The 19827-nt window shown below is 41.0% G+C and overlaps 1 protein-coding gene across 9 annotated transcripts in view; it reads right to left on the bottom strand.

Moving 5' to 3' along the window:
• The window catches only part of JAKMIP2 (janus kinase and microtubule interacting protein 2), a 166254-nt gene that overhangs the window by 51226 nt on the left and 95201 nt on the right, over window positions 1-19827 (bottom strand). For 8 of the 9 annotated variants that reach the window (XR_004284013.1, XM_032336253.1, XM_032336250.1 and 5 more), the window contains exons 2-5: window positions 17942-18216; window positions 7484-7981; window positions 3326-3535; window positions 1450-1548 (exon numbers count right to left, since the gene is read on the bottom strand). Coding sequence is in view for 8 of the 9 variants with exons in the window: in XM_032336253.1 (XP_032192144.1) it covers window positions 1450-1548; window positions 3326-3535; window positions 7484-7981; window positions 17942-18070 (936 nt within the window). In the remaining variant the exon portion in view is untranslated. Of the gene's footprint in view, window positions 1-1449; window positions 1549-3325; window positions 3536-7483; window positions 7982-13675; window positions 13785-17941; window positions 18217-19827 lie in introns of those variants that run through there. The other variant, XM_032336254.1, reaches the window with a different exon arrangement.

Genomic DNA, 19827 nt, shown 5'->3' with positions numbered 1-19827 from the left:
GGCACCTGGGTGGCTCAGTGGGTTAAAGCCTTTGGCTCAGGTCATGATCCCAGGGTCCTGGGATCCAGCCCCGCATCGGGCTCTCTGCTCAGCAGGGAGCCTGCTTCTCCCCGCCCCTCACCTGCCTGCCTCTCTGCCTACTTGTGATCTGTCAAATAAATAAATAAAATCTTAAAAAAAAAAAAAAAGTACAATGTAAGGCACAGAGCAGGATTTTTTTTTTTTTTTAAGATTTATTTGTGTGTGTGTGAGAGAGAGAGAGACAGCATGAGAGAGCATGGGGAAAGGGCAGAGGGAGAAAGAGAAGGAATCTCTGGCAGACTCCATGCTGAGGCTGGAGCCTGACACGGGCCGATCTTAACACCCTGAGATCATGACCTAAGCTGAGACCAAGAGTCAGACATTTAACCGACTGAGCCAGGTGTCCCCAGAGCAGAATATTTTAAATACAAATATACAAAATGATATAAAGAATTCCTAATATTAATAAGAAAATAAAGGCAACACAAAAGAAAATTTTATGGGCCCAGCACGCTTCCGCTGCGCAACTCTGCTCACAAAAGAAAATTTTATGAAAAACAAAGGGCAAATCACACGACACCCCAAAAGCCAAAAGATATTTGATAATTCACTCAACCTCCTTATTAAGGAAAGTAAAAATCAAAATCCTACAATCAGAATATTGCTCATACCCACCATACTTACTAAGATGATCAACGATCTGTGCATGTTGGCAAAGCCGGGGAGAAACTGCCAAGTCTCCCACATTGGCGGGAGAACAGGAATACAGGAATGCAATTGTTCTCACAACTGTGGAGACCCAGCAACCAGTACTAAGGCTGACCACATGCACACCCTACAACCCAGTCATTCTGCTCCTTGGTAAGTTCTCAACAGAAAAGAACACATTTTCTCACCAAAGACATGCAGCAGCACTACTAATATTGAAACTGCTAAGAAACACTATAAATGCCCATTAGTAATCGAAGAGGAAATATACTGTGGTGTATTAACTGAATACAATAGAGTAAGAAAGTGAATGAGTGGACACAAGTAATACAGTGAGTGACTTCCACAAATGTAATGCTGGGCAAAAAAGCCAAACACAGAAGAGTGATTACTGTAGGATGCCATTTACGAAACATTTAAAGAGTGGTGATGCATGTCTACAGTGACAGAATTCAGTGAGTGGATTAGTTCTGGAAGGATGTGACTGGTAGAATTCCCAAGAGAGGGAGGCTCTGAGGCACTGGTAATCTTCCAGGTACTCATTTGAGTGGTGCTAGTATGGGTGTATTTCTTTGGGCATATTTATTAAACTGGACCTTTATTATCTGTGTACTTGTCTTTATTATGTTATATTTCCACAACATCTTATAAATTTTCTTAAACAAAACGCATAAGAAAAATCACCAAATAAATAAACAAGTAATTCTGGGCAGAACTCACCAGTTCGTTTCGTTCATCTCCAAGCAGGGTGTTCCTGTCTTCTAATTTTCTTATAGTGGCATTCAATTCAGCTATTCTCTTCTGATTTCTTCTCAAATCCTATGCATGGAAATTAAAATGGGTATTTCTTCCATAACACTTTTCACAAAGTTTGGGAATTCCACTCATAAAAGTAAGAGGTTTGGTTCCTTTCATCTGGCTTATGAGGTGAGAGTAAAATGTTCTGTATTCAGAGAAGAGTAAATATTTACTCTCTTCTAACCCTTGATTTCACTGCTTGGGTTGAAGACCAGGCCTGATTGAAACTAAAAATGAATTCCATGTGGCAGATACTCTCTGGAGCCCTGACTCCTGGCAGGGTGACTGGTAGATGGTTGGATGAGCCTCTCAGATTTGTGATCTCTGAGACTAAGGTCATTCATGATTACGTGAGGTTCAAGGAGCATTTCTTAAGTCATGGCTGCACATTGTTTCCTACAGTTAGGACAAATGTCCTATCATACTTGGCCAAAGAATAGAAGATAGGCTGGGCTTTGAAAATTCCTACATACTCATGGAAAAAAAGGTCAGAGTGAGAAGGTTGGTGTATTACCTTCATGCCTTTGTTGGTACATTTTGCCCAGAGCTACTGGAGTCCCCACTGTCATAATAGCCATGGATCACTTTACACATGGCTCTCATGGACTGATTCCATGATCTAGCATCCATAAGACCATTACAGACTTTCAATTCCATTATCATCTTACACTTTGATAGTGCTGTACTGTTGACAAACCAGTTTCCCACACATTGTATCTCCAGATTCATAAAATCCTAGAGGATTTAGCAGAACAGTGGAGATTCAGGGAGGTCATAATTCACTCAAGGTCTTGCTGCTACTATCAAAAGATCAATAATTAATATTTATTGAATGCTAACTACAAACCAGACACCATGCTCAACATTTTACAGACCGTTTCTTCCAGACCTCTGACCAGCCATATGGCCCATTAATGCGTCTCTTTTACAGATGAGGAAACTCTGAGCAGGAAAATGATTTGCCTGAGGTCACACGGTAAGTGGAAGATCCAGAATTTGAACTAAAGAGTCTGACTCTAGAGCCCGTTCTCTAGACAATTTTGCTGCACTGCAGGTAAATGTCAGGGATAGAACTGAAACTTACATCTGCTAAATCCTGGTTCCGCCACCTACGGGGATATATATATCCTGAATACCAATTCATAAATTATTCATTACTTGGTTCTAAGTACTACTTTGGAACCTATCTCTGTTCCTAAATAATACATTTTCATCTTTTTAGCAGCGACATAATTTGAAAGGTATAAGTTATGAAAGCAAACTATATACAAGCTGATTTCTCTGGCTGCAGTTCTTAAAATAATTTCTCCTATAAAATGATCAAAATCCAGGGTAATAAGTGAGAAGTTCAATCAGACTAGAAGCTTTCAGAGGATGATTTAAACTGTTTAGTTTTTTATACAGTCACACAGTTTGACTCATGTAGATGACAACCGGCTTTGCCAATTTCCAACCCAATGGTTCACCCAAGGGAAAATTACCAGTCTTGGCAAGAGTTTCACCTAATTTATGACTCTTATAATAGCCTGAAGTTTGCAAAGGTATCACATGGGTAGAAAAATTCTATGAAAGATTTAAAAAGACCTGTAATTCTCTTGTGATCTGCTAATGCAGGGCAGACCACTTTGATATCTATGGGTTTAGAAAACCCTGTTCCCAAGATACTAGCTGGTTTTATAGGAGGAGGTAGAATTGATTTCTTTGTAGCAAACAGGAAAAGAGCTTAAGTGAAAAGTAAAACTTGGGAGCTAAATAAAAGATGACTCCTGAGTTCTTTGTTCAGCTCAGACAGACTTACAGGGCTGCCGCAGTGCTCAGAGCCGTCTCCTGCTCTTCCCGGAATCTCTCGTTTCGGACTGCTCATGTTACACTCAGCCTCCTTGACCAGAAAGAGCTGTTCATCCAATGCCTCCTTCTGCAGCTGCAGTTTCTGTACATAGCCAGTTTGGGTCTCCAGTTCCTTTTCCAGGGAAAAGATGATCCTGTCCTTGGCTTTAATCTCATCCATCTGAATTAAATGACACCCAGGACATTTTATTTAAAAATGTTGTAAAAAAAATGCATTTTTACAATGGTAGGAGTTTAACTTCTTTCCTTTGATTGTTATGGGAAAAAATTATGACTGTACAGGTATACCGAATTTATGGACAAGAGAAGGCAACACTGTGTAATGAAAGGCTATCCTTGGATAATGAGGCATCAAAGAGAGTAAATTTTCTCTCTGGTATATCCTGTGTAGATGCTTTAGCTCAATATATTGTTTGAAATAGTCTAGGTTGGTTGGGTTTAGAAAGAAGAGGTTAACTTTAAAATGGGTCATTTGTAAAATAAAACAAAATAAAATGGGTCATTTGTGTTAATAAAGACAGATACTCAATATTCTATTACAGTGTTTCCCAGGACAATTTTTGATGTTCCTTCCTGTTTGGAGGAATAGCTTCTAAACAGCAGCATGCACTATGGTCATTTTCTGCTGACAAAGCCGCAGACTTTCCGGGACACTAGTCAGTTCCTAAGGCCAGTATGTTTGCATTCAGGTGGCAAATGTGGAGTGAATTCAGGAGTGAATTTGGAACATGGTTCGTGTTAGGTGGATCTTTCCATTGAGCAAAGAGCTAAGGCAACCATTTTATTACCATCAGAGAAAACCATGGTCGGGACAAGAAGAGGAATGGGAAACATCTGGTAATATTAGCCACTGTTTCCCCTCCTATATCTGTGGGACATATTTATGGACCCCAACTCTCACTTCTTTTAAGTCTCAGCATGGTCTCAGAATTATTTGTCAACTAAAGGCCACAAGCATTTGATAACAACTGATCAGGAGCTTCATTGGACTGAAAAATTTGTGCCATTTCTGGTGAGGGCTAGTGAAGTTAATGACTTTAAACAATTTCTGAAGAAAGCATAGCCATCAGGCAAAATCTTTCTTCTCGTTTTATTATATTTCATGAGAATAAAGTGGAGATAGGATAGAGACATTTAATATAAATGATATTATACTGTTCTCTTTATAAAAATGTCCCCTTGTTTATAACAAATCACTTTGTGTAAATCTTTCTTTGCTATGTTCCTTATATAAATATGCCTATGTATATATTTGGAACAAAAATTGATGCATAGTCCCATTTTTCCCCAGGTAACTATCTGCAAGATCCTGTCTCTCAGTCACAGGATTACATTTTAGATCAATATTGGAAGGACATGGGGCTAAATTTTGCATGGTCCTGTGATATCAAATGATAACTTGATGAGTAGTCAAACACTATCCTTAAATTCCAGAATGAAAGCACTGTTTTTAGTTTCTACCTCCTTGTAGAAGATTTGAATCCAGTGTTTTTCTGAACTAGGTAGTACATTCATTTGTTAGACCTGTCATCTACGATGTCATTTACAGTTTACCATGGTTCCACGCCTCCGTGCTCCTAGTTGGTTCTGATGTACCCTACCTAAATGAACTTGCTGGGAATCCCTCCCATACTACCCATATAATCATCTCATCATGGCCACATCCCACATCATAACTAAAATTTGTTGATTTTTTACAACATTCAAGGCACTATCCTCAGAACTTTATACACCTTATCTCCTCTTATAACAGTCCTATCACACAAATTTTGTTATCACCATTTTACAGATGATAATTGAGGACCAAAGGGTTTCCAACTTTGTCATAATCCTATAGTTAACAAGTAGTGAAACCAGATTTTAAGTTCAGTCTTCTGACCCCAGAGCCCATTCTAACAGGCTATGCAGTAATGATCCCAACATTACCCTTCCCCTTCCAGCACTTTCCAAAGTAGTTTTCTTTAGAATATCCAGTAATCAGTGTCGATGAGTCTCTATTGCATAGTGATTTTAAGCATAGACTCAGGCTTCAGAATACTGAAAATCTTCCAAAATCTAGTTTTTAGATGGGAAGGGGTGTCTACTAGAATTCCCTGGATAAATTTTCTAAACAGAATGGCTTTCATTTCTCCCCCTTCCAGTTCCAAAAAAATGGATCTGGGTGTAAGGATAGTAACAGAACAAGAAGAAAAAGTAAGTACATCTGCACTATTGAAAAACTTCCCATGTTATTCTGTTTGCACCCAGTTTTTTAACCACTCTTAAGGTAGCTTAGATTTTACATTGTTACTAAGAGAGAATGCATCGTCTACTTTAGCAGTATGCTGGTGAAAGGAAGTCAGAGAAGAAACTACAGATCAACAAGTGAATATACTTCCAGATTTTATATTGAAAACCATCAACAAACACAAATAGGTGTACAGCATCCTTTTCATTTACCCACCTGCTGACTCCAGACATAGTCCTGGTTCTTTCTTCATCAACTGTTGTCATTTCAAAAACCAAAGGCAAGGCAGAGACCAAAGTTTCTGCACTGTGTTTGGTTTTTATTGTCAACCAGGGCAATAGAATGAATTGCAAAGAATTTGGAAAGTGTGGCAAAGGTAACATTTTACGGTCACCCTATATTGTAGTACAAAGAAAACGACACATTTAGCTTTCAAAATATTCTATGGTGGGACGCCTGGGTGGCTCAGTTGGTTGGACGACTGCCTTCGGCTCAGGTCATGATCCTGGAGTCCTGGGATCGAGTCCCGCATCAGGATCCCAGCTCCATGGGGAGTCTGCTTCTCTCTCTGACCTTCTCCTCGTTAATGCTCTCTCTCACTGTCTCTCTTTCAAGTAAATAAATAAAATCTTAAAAAAAATAGATATATTCTATGGTAACCACTTTTACTTAAAATCGAGATCCTAGAGATATGGTCCAAGGAACGTAACTGGAGTTCTTACAAAATAATTGCTTAGAATTGGCGGACACAAAAGGGAAGTATAGTTTTCCTAAGAAAATATTATTATTTTCAAAGATCTTAAAGTACCCTCTTGTGGCTTGAACTCACAACCCTGAGATCAAGAGTTGTATGCTCCACCAAACGAGTCAGGCAGGCGGCCAGAAAGTATTATTGTTGGAGAAGCATAAAGTGCATTCTAACAGGTGAGGGGTAATTTGATAAGACAGGACTAAGATACAACTAATGCTAAACATTCTGAGTATAGACGCATGTAAATGTTTCTTCTAAAATAATGGGACGTGGTCAACTTAGGACATTATGGATTTCAAATAATTGAAATAAAATAATATAATGAATAAATGAAATAACGAATAATGAAATAAAATAAATAATATAATGAATAATGAAATAAAACAAATAATTACATTTGTTTTATTTTCAGGTATAGTGAGAGACCAATGTGGTTTTTGGCCATACGTATTAAAAAGAAAGATTCAACTCTATAGGCTTGAAATAAGTCTTGGAAATTGGCAATAGCAAATAAAGTACTTAGGAACAGTTTAAAAATTATACTGGCCACTGTTTTGAATGGCTCTTACTTATTTTGAGAAAGAAGATCTGTTTTAAAAATGACCAGGGTTCTTATGGCTCTATTTCTTGTTTTCAGACACAGTTCCTGGAAAGAAGACAGGTGAATCACTCAGGATGCTCTCAGCGGCTGCCATTTCAGATACCTTGAAAGCCACAGAAACTTTCCCCACTCCTGTAAAAAGCCAGTGGCATTTTATAAATAGAAAGCTCACAAAACATGTTGATTTTAGAAGAGCTTATAATTTAGAATATTTTTATAGACATTCAAGAAAATAGGAGTCATTGAAAAGATACTCTCCATATATGGCTGAAAGAAGCCAGTTGTTATGAGAAAGGTGATTCCCATGTTTTCTACATTTTACAATTCCAATTTTGGCTTGGCTTATCAATCCATTTATCTACTTACCTACCTACCTACAGACTTATCTTGTATTTTGGTCAGTGCTAGACAGGAGGTGAGCACTATTTATAATCCGCTCATGAGATACACCCGTAGAAGCATACCCATGGCATTCTAAAACCTGGGGAGAGAATGGTTGTGCGCTGACGAGCTGCCCTGGGTTACTGACCAGCCTCCGAATGTCCCGCTCTGATTCCCACTTGATCTTGGAGATGGCTTCCTGGTGGGACTGGTGCTCACTCCTAAGGTCGCCGGCCTTGATCTTATCTGCCTGGATCATATTGCTTAGAGCCTCGTCCACCTGCTTCTTGGCAGTTTTCAGGTCCGCAATTTCCTGTAAGAGCTTAAGGCGCTCGGCATCAAACAGCTTCCGGGCCTCCTCCCGGGCCTCAATGGTGAGCGCTGTCCTTACTTTGTCACTGCTGCCGTCCCGGAGAGCACACAGGGCCGACTTGAGCCTCTGGATCTCTCCATCCCGCAGCTTCACTGTCCTTGACATTTCTTGCTCATGCTGCTTGATGAGATTCTCCCTCACAGCCTGCAGCTCCTTCATCTTCTCCTCATGGAGCTTGGCTTTGAGTTCCGTCACCAGGACCGTGTGCTTGCGCTGCTCCAGCTCACGGATCCTCTTTGCTTCTTGAGTCTTCTCTCTTTCAAGCTTAGACACCTAAGGGCAGAGAGGCGAAAGGATGAAACCGGTGAGCCTCAAAGGGAAGGTGGGCTCCTGAGCAGGCCTGTAGCTCAGAGGCCTGGGCTCTCCCAATTCCTCACCTTTTCTTGTCCAGTCACTGAGTGCTCAGAGGGAAGGGAACCACAGGCCCCAGAGCTAGGAAGACAGTATAGGAAGGAGGAGATACCTGGAGATGCTTGTATTATTTGGTGCAGACAGTATCTGAGGTTTGGGGCCCTCACTATCCATCTGTGGTCTGCAGATAACCAACACAGGCATCGCCCAGAAGCTTGTCAGAAATGCAGAATCCAGGGCTCCTCTCCAGACCTACAACCAGGACGTGCATTTTAACAAGTCCCCAGGTGATCGTATGCACATTAAAATTAGGGCACAGTGCTAAAACGGTTTTCACCTTGGTGGGGAGAAGTTCAGAACAGATCACCTGCAGAGCTTTTTAGAACACATCCCTGGCTAGGTGTAAGCTGATACATGTGGGCATCTTAGGACAGTTCAGAGCTCAGAATTATCATTAGACTAATAAAGTGGTGCCCAAAGTGATATTATAAATATTTCTCCTATTTCCCCCTTCTGTTTTGGCTGCTGTAATGGAGAAATGAAACCAACTGATATATCTTCAACCTCACCTTTTTTCTATGGCAACTTGGTTCTACCAGCAAACATTATGCATAAACACACACCAGCCCCAAACACTGTGGTTCATTGGGCCACCTCTCTGTTCAAGGGGTCTGGTGGCTGTTACTTCTGCATGCTCCACGGCTGTCCCTTTGTGTCCTTCCCTGCCCCACTCAGCAACCTCTCCTGCTCCCCCAACCAACTAACCGTCCAAGCAGTTTAATAAAGTATTCCTTCTAACATTTAGACCTTTCGGGTATTTTGGTTAACAAAATCTTCTGTTTTGCTTCACTTCCGTTGATAATGTGGGTCTCCTTATAGATTAGCCGTGGCAATACCTTAAACTGGCTGAGTCTGGCTCTGATTCGGTAGATTGGGGGGTGGAGGGGGGGGGACCTGGCATGTGTGGCTTGGAGAAGCCTCTCAGCAAATGTTCTTTACTATCGTCTTCCTCCCCCTCTTCGTCTGTACTGTCTTTGTTCCTCTGCCTCTGTCGTGTACCACAGAATTACACTCTCTCTCTCTCTCTCCACATGTACCACATAATTACACTCTCTCTCTCTCTCTCTCCACACACACACAGTAACCTGGAAAAAAGGAAGAATTAGGGAACCCTGGGAGTAATATCCGGTTCAGTGAAATTGGGTCTCTGCCATTTGCAAAATAGGAAAGTTTCATGAAAAAATCATAAAGAGCCTCTCCAGTTAAAAAATGTTAAGATTCAAACTCCTTACTCAGATTGTTGTAATTATAATGGAAAGCGTGTGAGATTTTACTTACCTTAATAGTACCTACCTTTGGCTAGAACTGGATTTTCTAAGTCCACATGGCAATTTATGAATATTTTATTTTAAAGGCATAGCAATTATTACCACACTGGATATCCTAAAAGAACTCAGGGCACAAGGAGACTTGGGAAAATAAATAGCCAGGCATCCTTCAATGACTGTCTTTGATCTTGCCCCCAGCTTCGGCCAGGGTCCCTTCCTAGTCACTTATTATTACATATGCTCTAGACCTGTGCTGCCCAATACAGTGATCACTGGCTACACAGAGTACTTAGAATATACCAAGTCTGAACCAAGACTTACTCTAAATGAAAATACACACCAGAATGTAAAAACCTCAGCAATAATTTTTATATTGATTACAAGTTAAAATTATAATATTTTGGATGAATTAAATACAGTATGTTATTAAAACTAATGATTTCTTTTTTACATTTTGTAATTGTGGTTACAAGAAATTTAAAAATCACATACATGCCTTGCATTTGTGGACTGTTTGTATTTCTCCTGGACAGCTTTGCTCTAGGGTTCTTGTGTGTTGAATGAGGCAGGCTTTCATGATGGTGATATTTCTCCTAGTAAACCCCAGTATTTTTTTTTTAAGATTTTTTTTTTGAGAGAACAAGCATGGGGGAGGGTTAGGGTAGAGGGGGAGGGAGCGAGAGTCCCAAACAGGCTCCACAGAGTATGGAGCCAACCCTGGGCTCAATCTTACCATCCCGAGATCACCACCTGAGCCAAAACCAAGAGGCAGATGCTTAACCAACTGTACCACCCAAGTGCCCCAGGAAAGCCCAGTTCTGACCCAATTTATGTGCTCAAAAATCACCCAGGGCGGCTCCTTTATGTTGCTGAATAAAACCCCAACATCTCAGCTTCACCTTTCCTGCTCTTAGAAGATTTGGTTGGACCCTCCCAGCTCCTGTTTCTGTTTCTCACTCTACCTCTCCTCACCTGTCCCACATTATAGGTACTGCTTCATTTTGTGATCTTGTCATTTCTCTCAAATTATAAACACTAATCTTTTGTGTCTAGACTGGAGATGAATGAAAAAAAAATGAAAATACACGTGTATGAAAAATATATTCCAGTCTGAAGATAAAAACAAATACAAACAAACACTGGCTTTCTTGTCCATCACTTGAAGGAATCCACAGAACCCAAAGAAAACTCAAAGGCATTGATTGATTACATTTGGCATTTTTCATGTCTGCTTATTTTGGTTGCCATGGAAACTGGCATTTTTGCAGGATTTCTAGGTATGACTTGTTTCTTAAGCTTGGGAGAAGTGTTTCACTATGAAGCAGACACAAAGGATGTGACTGACATTCAGGAAGGAAAAAAGCCAATTAAAATTTTTATAGTAAAATCACTTTCTGAAAATTATTTGCAGCTCAGAGTGTACCAGTAAGAAAATAGAATTTACTATCTTACTGTAAATTGTACACAAAAAGAGAAAGAACTGCTCCCGACTAACAAGGAAAAATATAAAGATAATACTTTAAGTGAAAAAAAATACTTAGAAGAAGAATCAATTTTGATAAGTGCTGTTGGATCACATAATAGCATTTATTGAGGGCTTACTGTGAGATACACAGCTTCCTAAAGACTTCACACACATTACTGCATTTAACCCTGGCAGCTCTGTGATGTAGGTAGTATCTGTGTCATCCGAATGTCAGATGAGAAAAGTGAGGACGAGTCTCTGCACAAGCACAGTGTGAAGAAGGCTGCTTAGCACCCAGCGTGGGCCAGCAGCTAGGTATGGGTTGGGTCCCAGAACTCCCTATGCACTTAAAATAAATAAATAAATAAATAAATTATTATTCATTTCATTTCAGTTCAATTCAGTTTAATTTGGGAGAAAGAAAGAGTGCACATGCATCAGCTGGGGGAGGGGCAGAGGAAGAGGGAGAAGCTGACTCCCTGATGTGTGGAGAGTGCAACTTGGAGCTCTTGAGGGGCTCGATCTCACAACCCTGAGATCATGACCTGAGCCAAAACCAAGAGTTGGGTTCAACCAACTAAGTCACCCAGGTACCTCCTTCCTGTTAATTCTGAAACCTCTGGCAAACTGTTCTCTTCCCCAGCCTCCATTTTCTTATGTGTTAACTGGGATTGGGGGTCTCGTTCTCATATGGTAAGGGCTGACTTAGATAATGTATTAAAAGTCCTTCGGAAAGACTGGAACACCTGGGAGATTAATAATTATTAATACATGGTTAAATAGTATAGTATTAATTTTGATGAATATTGTTGATGCCATATTGGTATCATTATATAATGCAATGCTGTATTAATACCAATGACATAAATATAAGAACCCATATTATCAGGATAAGACTAACATGACTATTACTATATTATTAAGACCATAATAACTGTTCTCCTAACAGAAACCTTGAAAACAAAGGTAAAATTGGGTCTCCTGGAGATATCTTGAGTTCCCTGGCATTGGTGGCATCTAATTTTAACTTGGAAGAGACTCAGATTATGTGTATGCAGGAGTGGGGTGTGGGATAGGACAGAGTAAGGGGATGAGCAGTGAACAGGCTTTGAAAGATATAGATTCCAAATTCCTTCTCCCCTGGAGGTTTTATGGAAGAAAAAAGTCACCAGGAAAATTTAATCCTCCTGGGGAGACCTTACACTGTGTCAGAAGGAGAAACATTCTGACTACCCCACCCTGCCTCACATGGTATTTTCCTTTCTAGTCTGGCCTTTGAAAGCCAGTGTAAATTCTGCCCAGATAACGATGGTCATGTCTGAGCTTTAATGTGACCTTAGAAATCTAGGATGCAAAACTGGATGGCCTGATCCAAGGTGAGGAAGTTGAGAGGTTATCTAGGCAAGACAAGCTAACATGAGCTTGGGTGTGGATTATCTGCACTGGATGTTCCAGGTTATCTAAACTCACAGTAGGCAGGGAGGCTCATGGGCACTTAGTAACTCGCAGTCAGAAGATATGAAGCTGCCCTATAGAAGTTTGTTTATAAGGGAAATTTTATACAACCCGTAGGGGTACAAAGGCTTCTATTTTTTCATTTCTTACTTTTAGACACAAGGCTTTCTGAACACAAAACTAAAGGTGCATAAAACAAGAAACGCTGCATCCCAAATCGGGGCGCTGAGCATGGAGGCTTTGGAGCAGTCATTTGAGGACAAGGATTGGCTGATTCCCTGGGAGTTCTAGAGGAGTTCAGATACTCAGCATTACCCAGGTCATTTGGGAATTTCCATCTTAGCTCCTCTACTCCCTATGTCACCGGGAGCACATCAGTTAAACCATTCGAACTCATTTTCTTTCTCTGTGAAACTGGAATAGTAATCACACCTTGCTTTCCTCCCAGATAATGAAAAAATAGAAGCCTTTGTACCTACAATGAAGGCCTTTGTACCTACAATGAAGGCTGTCTCTGAGGGAAAGGAGGGAGCCCTTGGGAATAGGTGGGTGGGTTCCACATCTCACAGCAATCCCTAGTGAGCTCACACACCCCTGGGCTGCAGATCATGGCCTCACGCTGTTGACAGGAGAGACAGAGGAAAACACTAAAGTCTAATGGCTCAGAAAGCCAGTCCCCCCCCACCCCAAAAAAAAGACAGACCTGGGTGGAAATCTTTTCTTTGCCTGAGCCTGGAGTTTTCCATCTAAATAAATACTATAACTGTATTTCTGCCATGGGGTTGTTGGGAAGTTTTTTAAAGGGAACATGAAAATGTATTCCATAAGCAGTATCGAGCATTTCCGGCATGCCAGGCAGCATTCAAAGCTCGGAAGGCGCCTTCCTTAGGGGATCCCTTAGGAAGACATGGTCTCTTACGCATAACAAGCTTACATATTACTGGAGACAGGCAGGGGGCGGTTTGGCTGTGGGCAATGCATAAGCAAAAGAACAAAATCACTTCAGGCAGTACGAAGTTCTATGCTGAAGATGGAGCAGGGTGATGTGATAGAGTAAATGGATGTCAGAGCGTTACTTGGACCAGGTGGTCAGAGTGGGGCTGACACCTGCGGGTCCTAAGTGCTATCTCAGTGCAGGAAGAGCCAGAGCACACGGCTGCCTTCCCTGACCAATCCCTACCATTTTGGAGGGACCGTAGCACCTCTCTGCTGCCCACAATCCATTCATTTTAGAAATGGGAAAATGCAGGCTCAGAAATGACAAGGACACGTGGCACAGAGGCCCCACTGTGTGTTCTTTCCTCTCCACCCCATGGTTCCATCTTCTTGGGTGTTGTACTTGAAGTTCAGTCAGAATGACCTGCTTACCTGCTTATTACTATCGGTGCTTGGAAAATCTTTCAGACAAATTTCTATTCATTAGATGTTGATTATGTCTAGTCTTTTTGTTTCATTTCCCTCCAGTGGAAATGCAGACCTATGAGAGAAGGATTCAGGTATGTTCATACCCCCACCCCCAACACTTCGTTTCTTTCTTTGAAATTTGGTTAACAGTGGAGAGTAAACTTCTGATATTCTCTCTCCCTTTGCCTAATGCTTCCAGTTTTTTCAAGATCTTCACATTTTTAAAGAGCACAGGAAGTACAAGACATGGAAACAACCTAAGTCCATCAGTGGATGAATGGATAAAGAAAAAGTGTACATATTATATACATATACAGGCTATATAATATATATATGATATGTACACAGACATACACAATGGAATATCATTAAGCCATTAAAAAGAAGGACATCCTGCCATTAGCAACAACAGAGATGGACCTTGAGAGTATTTTCTAGGTGAAATAAGTCAGAGACAGATAAACAAATACCATGTGATCTCACTTACATGCAGAATCTAAAAAACTTGAACCTACAAATACAGAGAAGAGATGGGTGGTTGTCAGAGACAGAGGGGGAGTTAGGAGTATGAGAAATGGGTGAAGGGGATCAAAAGGGACAAATTCCTAGTTATAAGATGAGTAAGTTCTGGGAATGTAATGTACAGCATGGTGACTATAATTAACAATACTGTATTATATTTTTGAAAGTTGTGGAGATCTTACAAGGAAAAAATTGTACAACTGTGAGATGATGAATGTTGAATAAACTTATTGTTGTAATAATTTTCTAATACATGCATATGTCAAATCATTACACTGTATACCTAAAATGAATATTATATATATCAATCATATCTCAGTAAAACTAGGGAAAATATATCACAAAAAGGAAAACAAGAACGTAAACTCTAGAGGAGAGGCAAAGGGAGTGGAAGAACTAGCTCTGTCACCTCCTAACATGTGACTCTGGGTGAATTATTTAACTTCACTGAATCTGTTTCCTCATCTGTAAAATGGGGATAACAATGCCCACTTATGATTAAATCATAATACTTAAAAAAAAAAAGATTTTATTATTTATTTGAGAGAGAGAGCACGAATGGGAGAAGGGAAAAGGGGGAGAGATAGGGACAAGCAGTCTCTGCTATGAGCATGGATCCCACCATAGGGCTTGATCCCACGACCGATATCAGGACCTGAGATGAAACCAAGAATTGGATGCTTAAACAACTGAGCCATCCAGGTGCCCCTTGACTCATAATACTTAACATGCTTGACACAAACTAGCCACTCAAGACCAACACACACACATATACATTCTTATGAAGCAGATACTGCTATTTTCCCATTTGATGGACCAGGAAAGGAAAACACTGAGGGATTTTTATAACCTGCTCAGGGTCACTCAGGTGGTACATGAAAGAGGTGTGATTATGTCAGGATTGAATGTGCTTATTACAGTGTGTGATAGATAGTAAACATTCAATAAAGTGCAGCTATTTTTGTAATCACTTTAAAGCATTTATGACTCTGCTCTGTTGGCAGTGTGTCCTGTAAATGTCAAGGGGTGATGTATCTTTCTGGAAAAATGACTAATGCTCCACCATTTCAAAGGTTTCCACTCTTTAGCGCATTTCCCAATAGCTGAACTGTCGTTTTATCATCATAGCTTAGGAGCCAAAGTGAGAATATGAATTCACATCTTGGAATTCTTTATATTCTCTCTCTTAAAACCTGGACTTTTAGAAACACAATCATTTTTATGATTATAAATTGCTTTATAACTTGCTTGCCCTCTAAATTCCCTTTGCTCTTTGGGGAAGGCTGCTGACAGGCAGTGGGGTTTTGTTTTAGTCCCTGTGCTGGGATTGTAATTAACTGCCACGGAGAGGGAGATGGGCGGCGGGGTGAAGACAGCCGAGAGAAGGCTAAAGACAGTGCTTTTATGTGTGAGGCTGACTTTCCCGGCTCTTGTCAGTGGAAAGGGGAGATGACGCTTGATCTGCTGACTTAGAGACTAGGCCTTGGATAAACAGGGAGCCCTGTCCATGCTCAAGAGTCACCCCTTTTAAAAGTGTTGAATGTGTGGAAAATTGGCAGTGTAGGGTCTGCAGGACCTCTGCCTTTCTGAAACCTCTTGAGTTTGCTCTCTTTAAATCATCATCAGTTTATAGTTACCAGTCTCCAGACCGACAGGCTTCTCCCTATGAATGTAGTTTGTCATCCTGTCGTTACTACAATTAAAGGAGTCTGCCTCCCTTGAAATGTTACGTTGCCCCAGGGAAAGTTAAAACCAATGAAATGTTTTTAGACCGTGATACCTGGATGGAATCTTGAGAGTGCTGTGTTTGCCAATGCGAAGGCAAAGAACCACCTCTGTGGGGACTGCCTGGACCGTCTGATAGAATTCCAAGTCCTGGCTCTCAATGTGCCTGCTTTAGCAAAATCCACAGATTGTGGGCCCAAAGGTCTCAATTTTTAATAAGTTCCCCCAGGTTATTCTAACGCACAGTGAGGTTTGAGAGATACAGATATGGAGAAAGAGATTCAGTCATCTGAATTACAAATCGAGATACTGAGACACTTAAATTTGTCCCCAAGGAGGGATAAACACAATGCCCTGGTCTTCTGACTCTCAAACAAATGTTTTTATTTTGTTTTGTTCTGTTTGTCTGCTTTTATGATATCAAATTCCTTTTAGCTTCATGGTAAAAGACTTCCTCCATAAATTTTACACTGAGGTCTGGTTATCCAAGGTTTTTAAGGCTTAGCTGAGACAGGAGGCAAAGGGTTCTGGCAGATCCAAGCTTTATTATTGCTGAACCCAGGAGAAATAGATTTTTAGGAAAATAAATGATTAGGATTTAATAGTAATGTCAAGGAAGAAGAGACAGATTAAAAAAATGATAGGATATCAGTTTTTGATCGATAGCTTGATCAGGAACATTTATTTTTGTTACTATACAAAGAGTTATCTAAATAGGGCAACTTTGTGCTGACACGGCCGTCTCTGGTTTGCAGGGAGCAGAAATGTCTTACGTGTGTCAGATATTTGAAAATGCTTTCCTATTCATGATCCCCTATTTGATATCCACATCACTCTGGAGAAGTAAGTGTTAGCATATCCAACTATGAGATGAGATTCAGAGAAGTAAAGAGACTTCCCTAAGCCTAATTAGTAACTGACTCTCATGTGGAGCATATTAGAAAATTTTACTACAAATAACTGTTTAGGAGTTTACCATATGCCAGGAATCTCTCTGAGCACTTGATAGGAATTTTCTCATTTAATCATCACAACGGCTTTTTATAATTCTCTAATTTGACCCTCATCACAGTAACAAGTTACTGATGAAGAAGCTAAGGCATAAGGAAATGAATCACTTTTCATTCATTCCTCTACTCATTCAACAAACCCGTGATAAGCTTCTCAGTTCTAGACATTTATTTAAGCTGTAGGGATACAGAGGTCTGGTAAGACTCTGCTTTCGTGGAGGTGACACTGGACAACAGAAATAAGCACTAAACAAGGAAATGGATAAATACATAAATCACTATGAAATGAATCAAAATAGACTGTGGGAGTAACTGGACATGGCAAGTATTATGTCTTGGACACTGGGGCAGATGAAAGGTACTGGAGCTGACACCCAGAAAAGGTATACGGCTGCCTGGGGAAAGGGGGTAAAACCCCTAAATGCGATCAGCCTAACTTTTAATCCAGCGAAGAGGATGAAACAGAGTCATCTGGGGGTGAGGAGGGGGAAGCAGTGGGAGAGGAGTCAAAGAGAAGTGGAAGAAACATCCTGTAATAGTAGGGAAAATCCTTTGACTTTGAGAAAGGTAGAGAGCCACAGACGGTTTTAAGCAGGGCAGTGACCTGAAGTGATGTACTTTAGAAAGCTTGGTCTATACCAAAGCGGGGAGATCCCATTCAGGGCACAGTGGAACTTGGCCAGGGTCATACAAGTGATGGGCAGGTAGTGGGGTTGCACGTAGTCTCAATGTTTAGATCTGGTTTTCTGAGCCAGGCTTCCTAAGGAGGCAGACATCAGTCTTACCAGCCTGCTATCCTCACCTTCTATGAACCCTGTGCTCAAGGGCCTCCTGCCACACACAAGAGAATCTCCATAAGGACAGGGGTTGTTGCTCTCCCCAGCAACCGGCAGAGGAGCCACTGGGGCAGGGCAGCAGGCAGAGCCAGGCCAGAGCCCTTCTCAGGGCTGTGACCCTACATGGCCTCACTCACCTTGGACTTCTCTTGATGCAGCTCTATCTGGATATCTGTGAGCTTGGTCCTGAGATCTTCATTGGCAGCTTGAAGGGCGACGATGAGCGCTTCGGGCTTCTCGCCCTTATTTCGCCCTTTCTTAGACATTGTTCCTTTCTGAAGGGAGTCTTGTTTGTGAATGCCTTTCAAACAGGTGCTGCCATGTTACTGCTTTGTATCGTGGGTGCGATGTTTTCAGCATCTACTGCGTGGTGCTCCTTGGTAAGGTCTCCTCAGGTGCTGCCCTAGAAGCCCTGGGAAGAGGCAGAGACGGTGATTATGGCTGTGGCAGGGACCTGTGCTAAGGGCCAGGCAGGGTCTCTCAGCCTGAAGTACTTGTATAATTCTGCTCCTGAGGGCTCCTGCCCCCAGATCCTCTCATCCACTTGGCACATGAATTTAGAGCCATCTTTCAAAAGATGTGGTCTGGTCCTATCAATGCCCTGCTCAAAATCCTCCAAAGACCTGTAAGTATTTGAATATATTTTTCACATCTCAGAGTGCATTTTAGGTCTAAACCTGCCTATTCCCCTAGCTTATCTCCTCCATTTCACTCACTTACTCTCCAGCCCTAAGAAATCCCCTTTCTGGGGTGCTTGGGGTAGCTAAGTCAGTTAAGCGTGTGACTCTTGATTTCCACTCAGGTCATGATCTCAGAGTTGTAAGGTTGAGCCCCACCGCCACATCAGGTTCCATGCTCAGTATGGACATTCTATTTCTCTCTCTCCCTTCAGTTCTCTTTCTAAAAGGGAAAACAAAACAAAACAAAACAAAAACAAAAAACAAAACCTTTATTTATTTATTTATTTTTTAAGTAGGCTTCATGCTCAGTGTGGAGCCCAATGTGGGGGTTGAACTCATGGCCTGAGATCAAGACCAGAGCTGAGATCAAGAGTCGGTGGCTTATCTGACTGAGCCAACAAGGCACCCTGGAAATGCTCTTTCATTTTGTGATTCTTGCTCACTTCTCATAAAGACTTTCCCCACCCTGTTCATTTCTCTCCTTGCTCAGCCCAGCCTCCTCACGAGAGTTCCCTTGTGTCCTCATTCCCACACCCTCAGACACATACATGTTAGTTTGGCTAACTTTTATGACCTTTCAGGTCTCAGCTTCCATATCAGTTCCTCCTGGAAGAACCTCTAGATTATTACATGCCATCATTATTTAATGGTGGTCACACCTCCATGAATCTGTAAACTTTGTGAGGGCAGGAATACATTATTCCTATTTATAACTTGCTTCTCAGATTCCATCTTAAGACCTGCAATATACCAGTTACTTAACTGGTATTTGTGAAAGGAAGTCAACTATGTGATGACTATGTGTTGCCCTACAGAAAGTCCACAGTTTAAGAAAATCCCATATACAAAGAGCAAGAATTATACAATGGATAAACTATGGGGGGGATTAATTGTACTGCATTAACTGAGTGACTCATTTACTCCATTCAGTCAATATTGTTAGAGTTCTGTCTTTATGCTGTGGGAGGTACACTATGTTGAAATTGAAAATAAGAGTCCCGAGACAATAAATAAATAATAAAACCTTTATGTCTCTATCTACCTATCTTCATCGTTATCATTATCATCACCATCACCTATCTGATAACTGCCTTTAAAAAAATAAATACTACTTGTTTCAGAGTAGACAAGGACTCCTCCCTCCAATGTGGTGACTAAGGAATCTCCTTGAAGACAGTGGCATTGCCTGGAACTTGAGGAGTAGGATGTTAACAGATGTAGAAACAGATGAGGCATCCTGAGTGAACGAAATGCAGGTGCCGAGATACAGGGAAAACACAAACACAGAACAAGTATTTTGTGGGGAAAGAGGAGGCCTCATCAATTAACCCAGAATATAGTTG

The sequence above is a fragment of the Mustela erminea genome, chromosome 3 (assembly GCF_009829155.1).
Source record: "Mustela erminea isolate mMusErm1 chromosome 3, mMusErm1.Pri, whole genome shotgun sequence".
Classification (NCBI taxonomy): domain Eukaryota; kingdom Metazoa; phylum Chordata; class Mammalia; order Carnivora; family Mustelidae; genus Mustela; species Mustela erminea.
The sequence above is the reverse complement of the archived record's forward strand: the minus strand, read 5'-3'. Positions and strand labels throughout refer to the sequence as shown.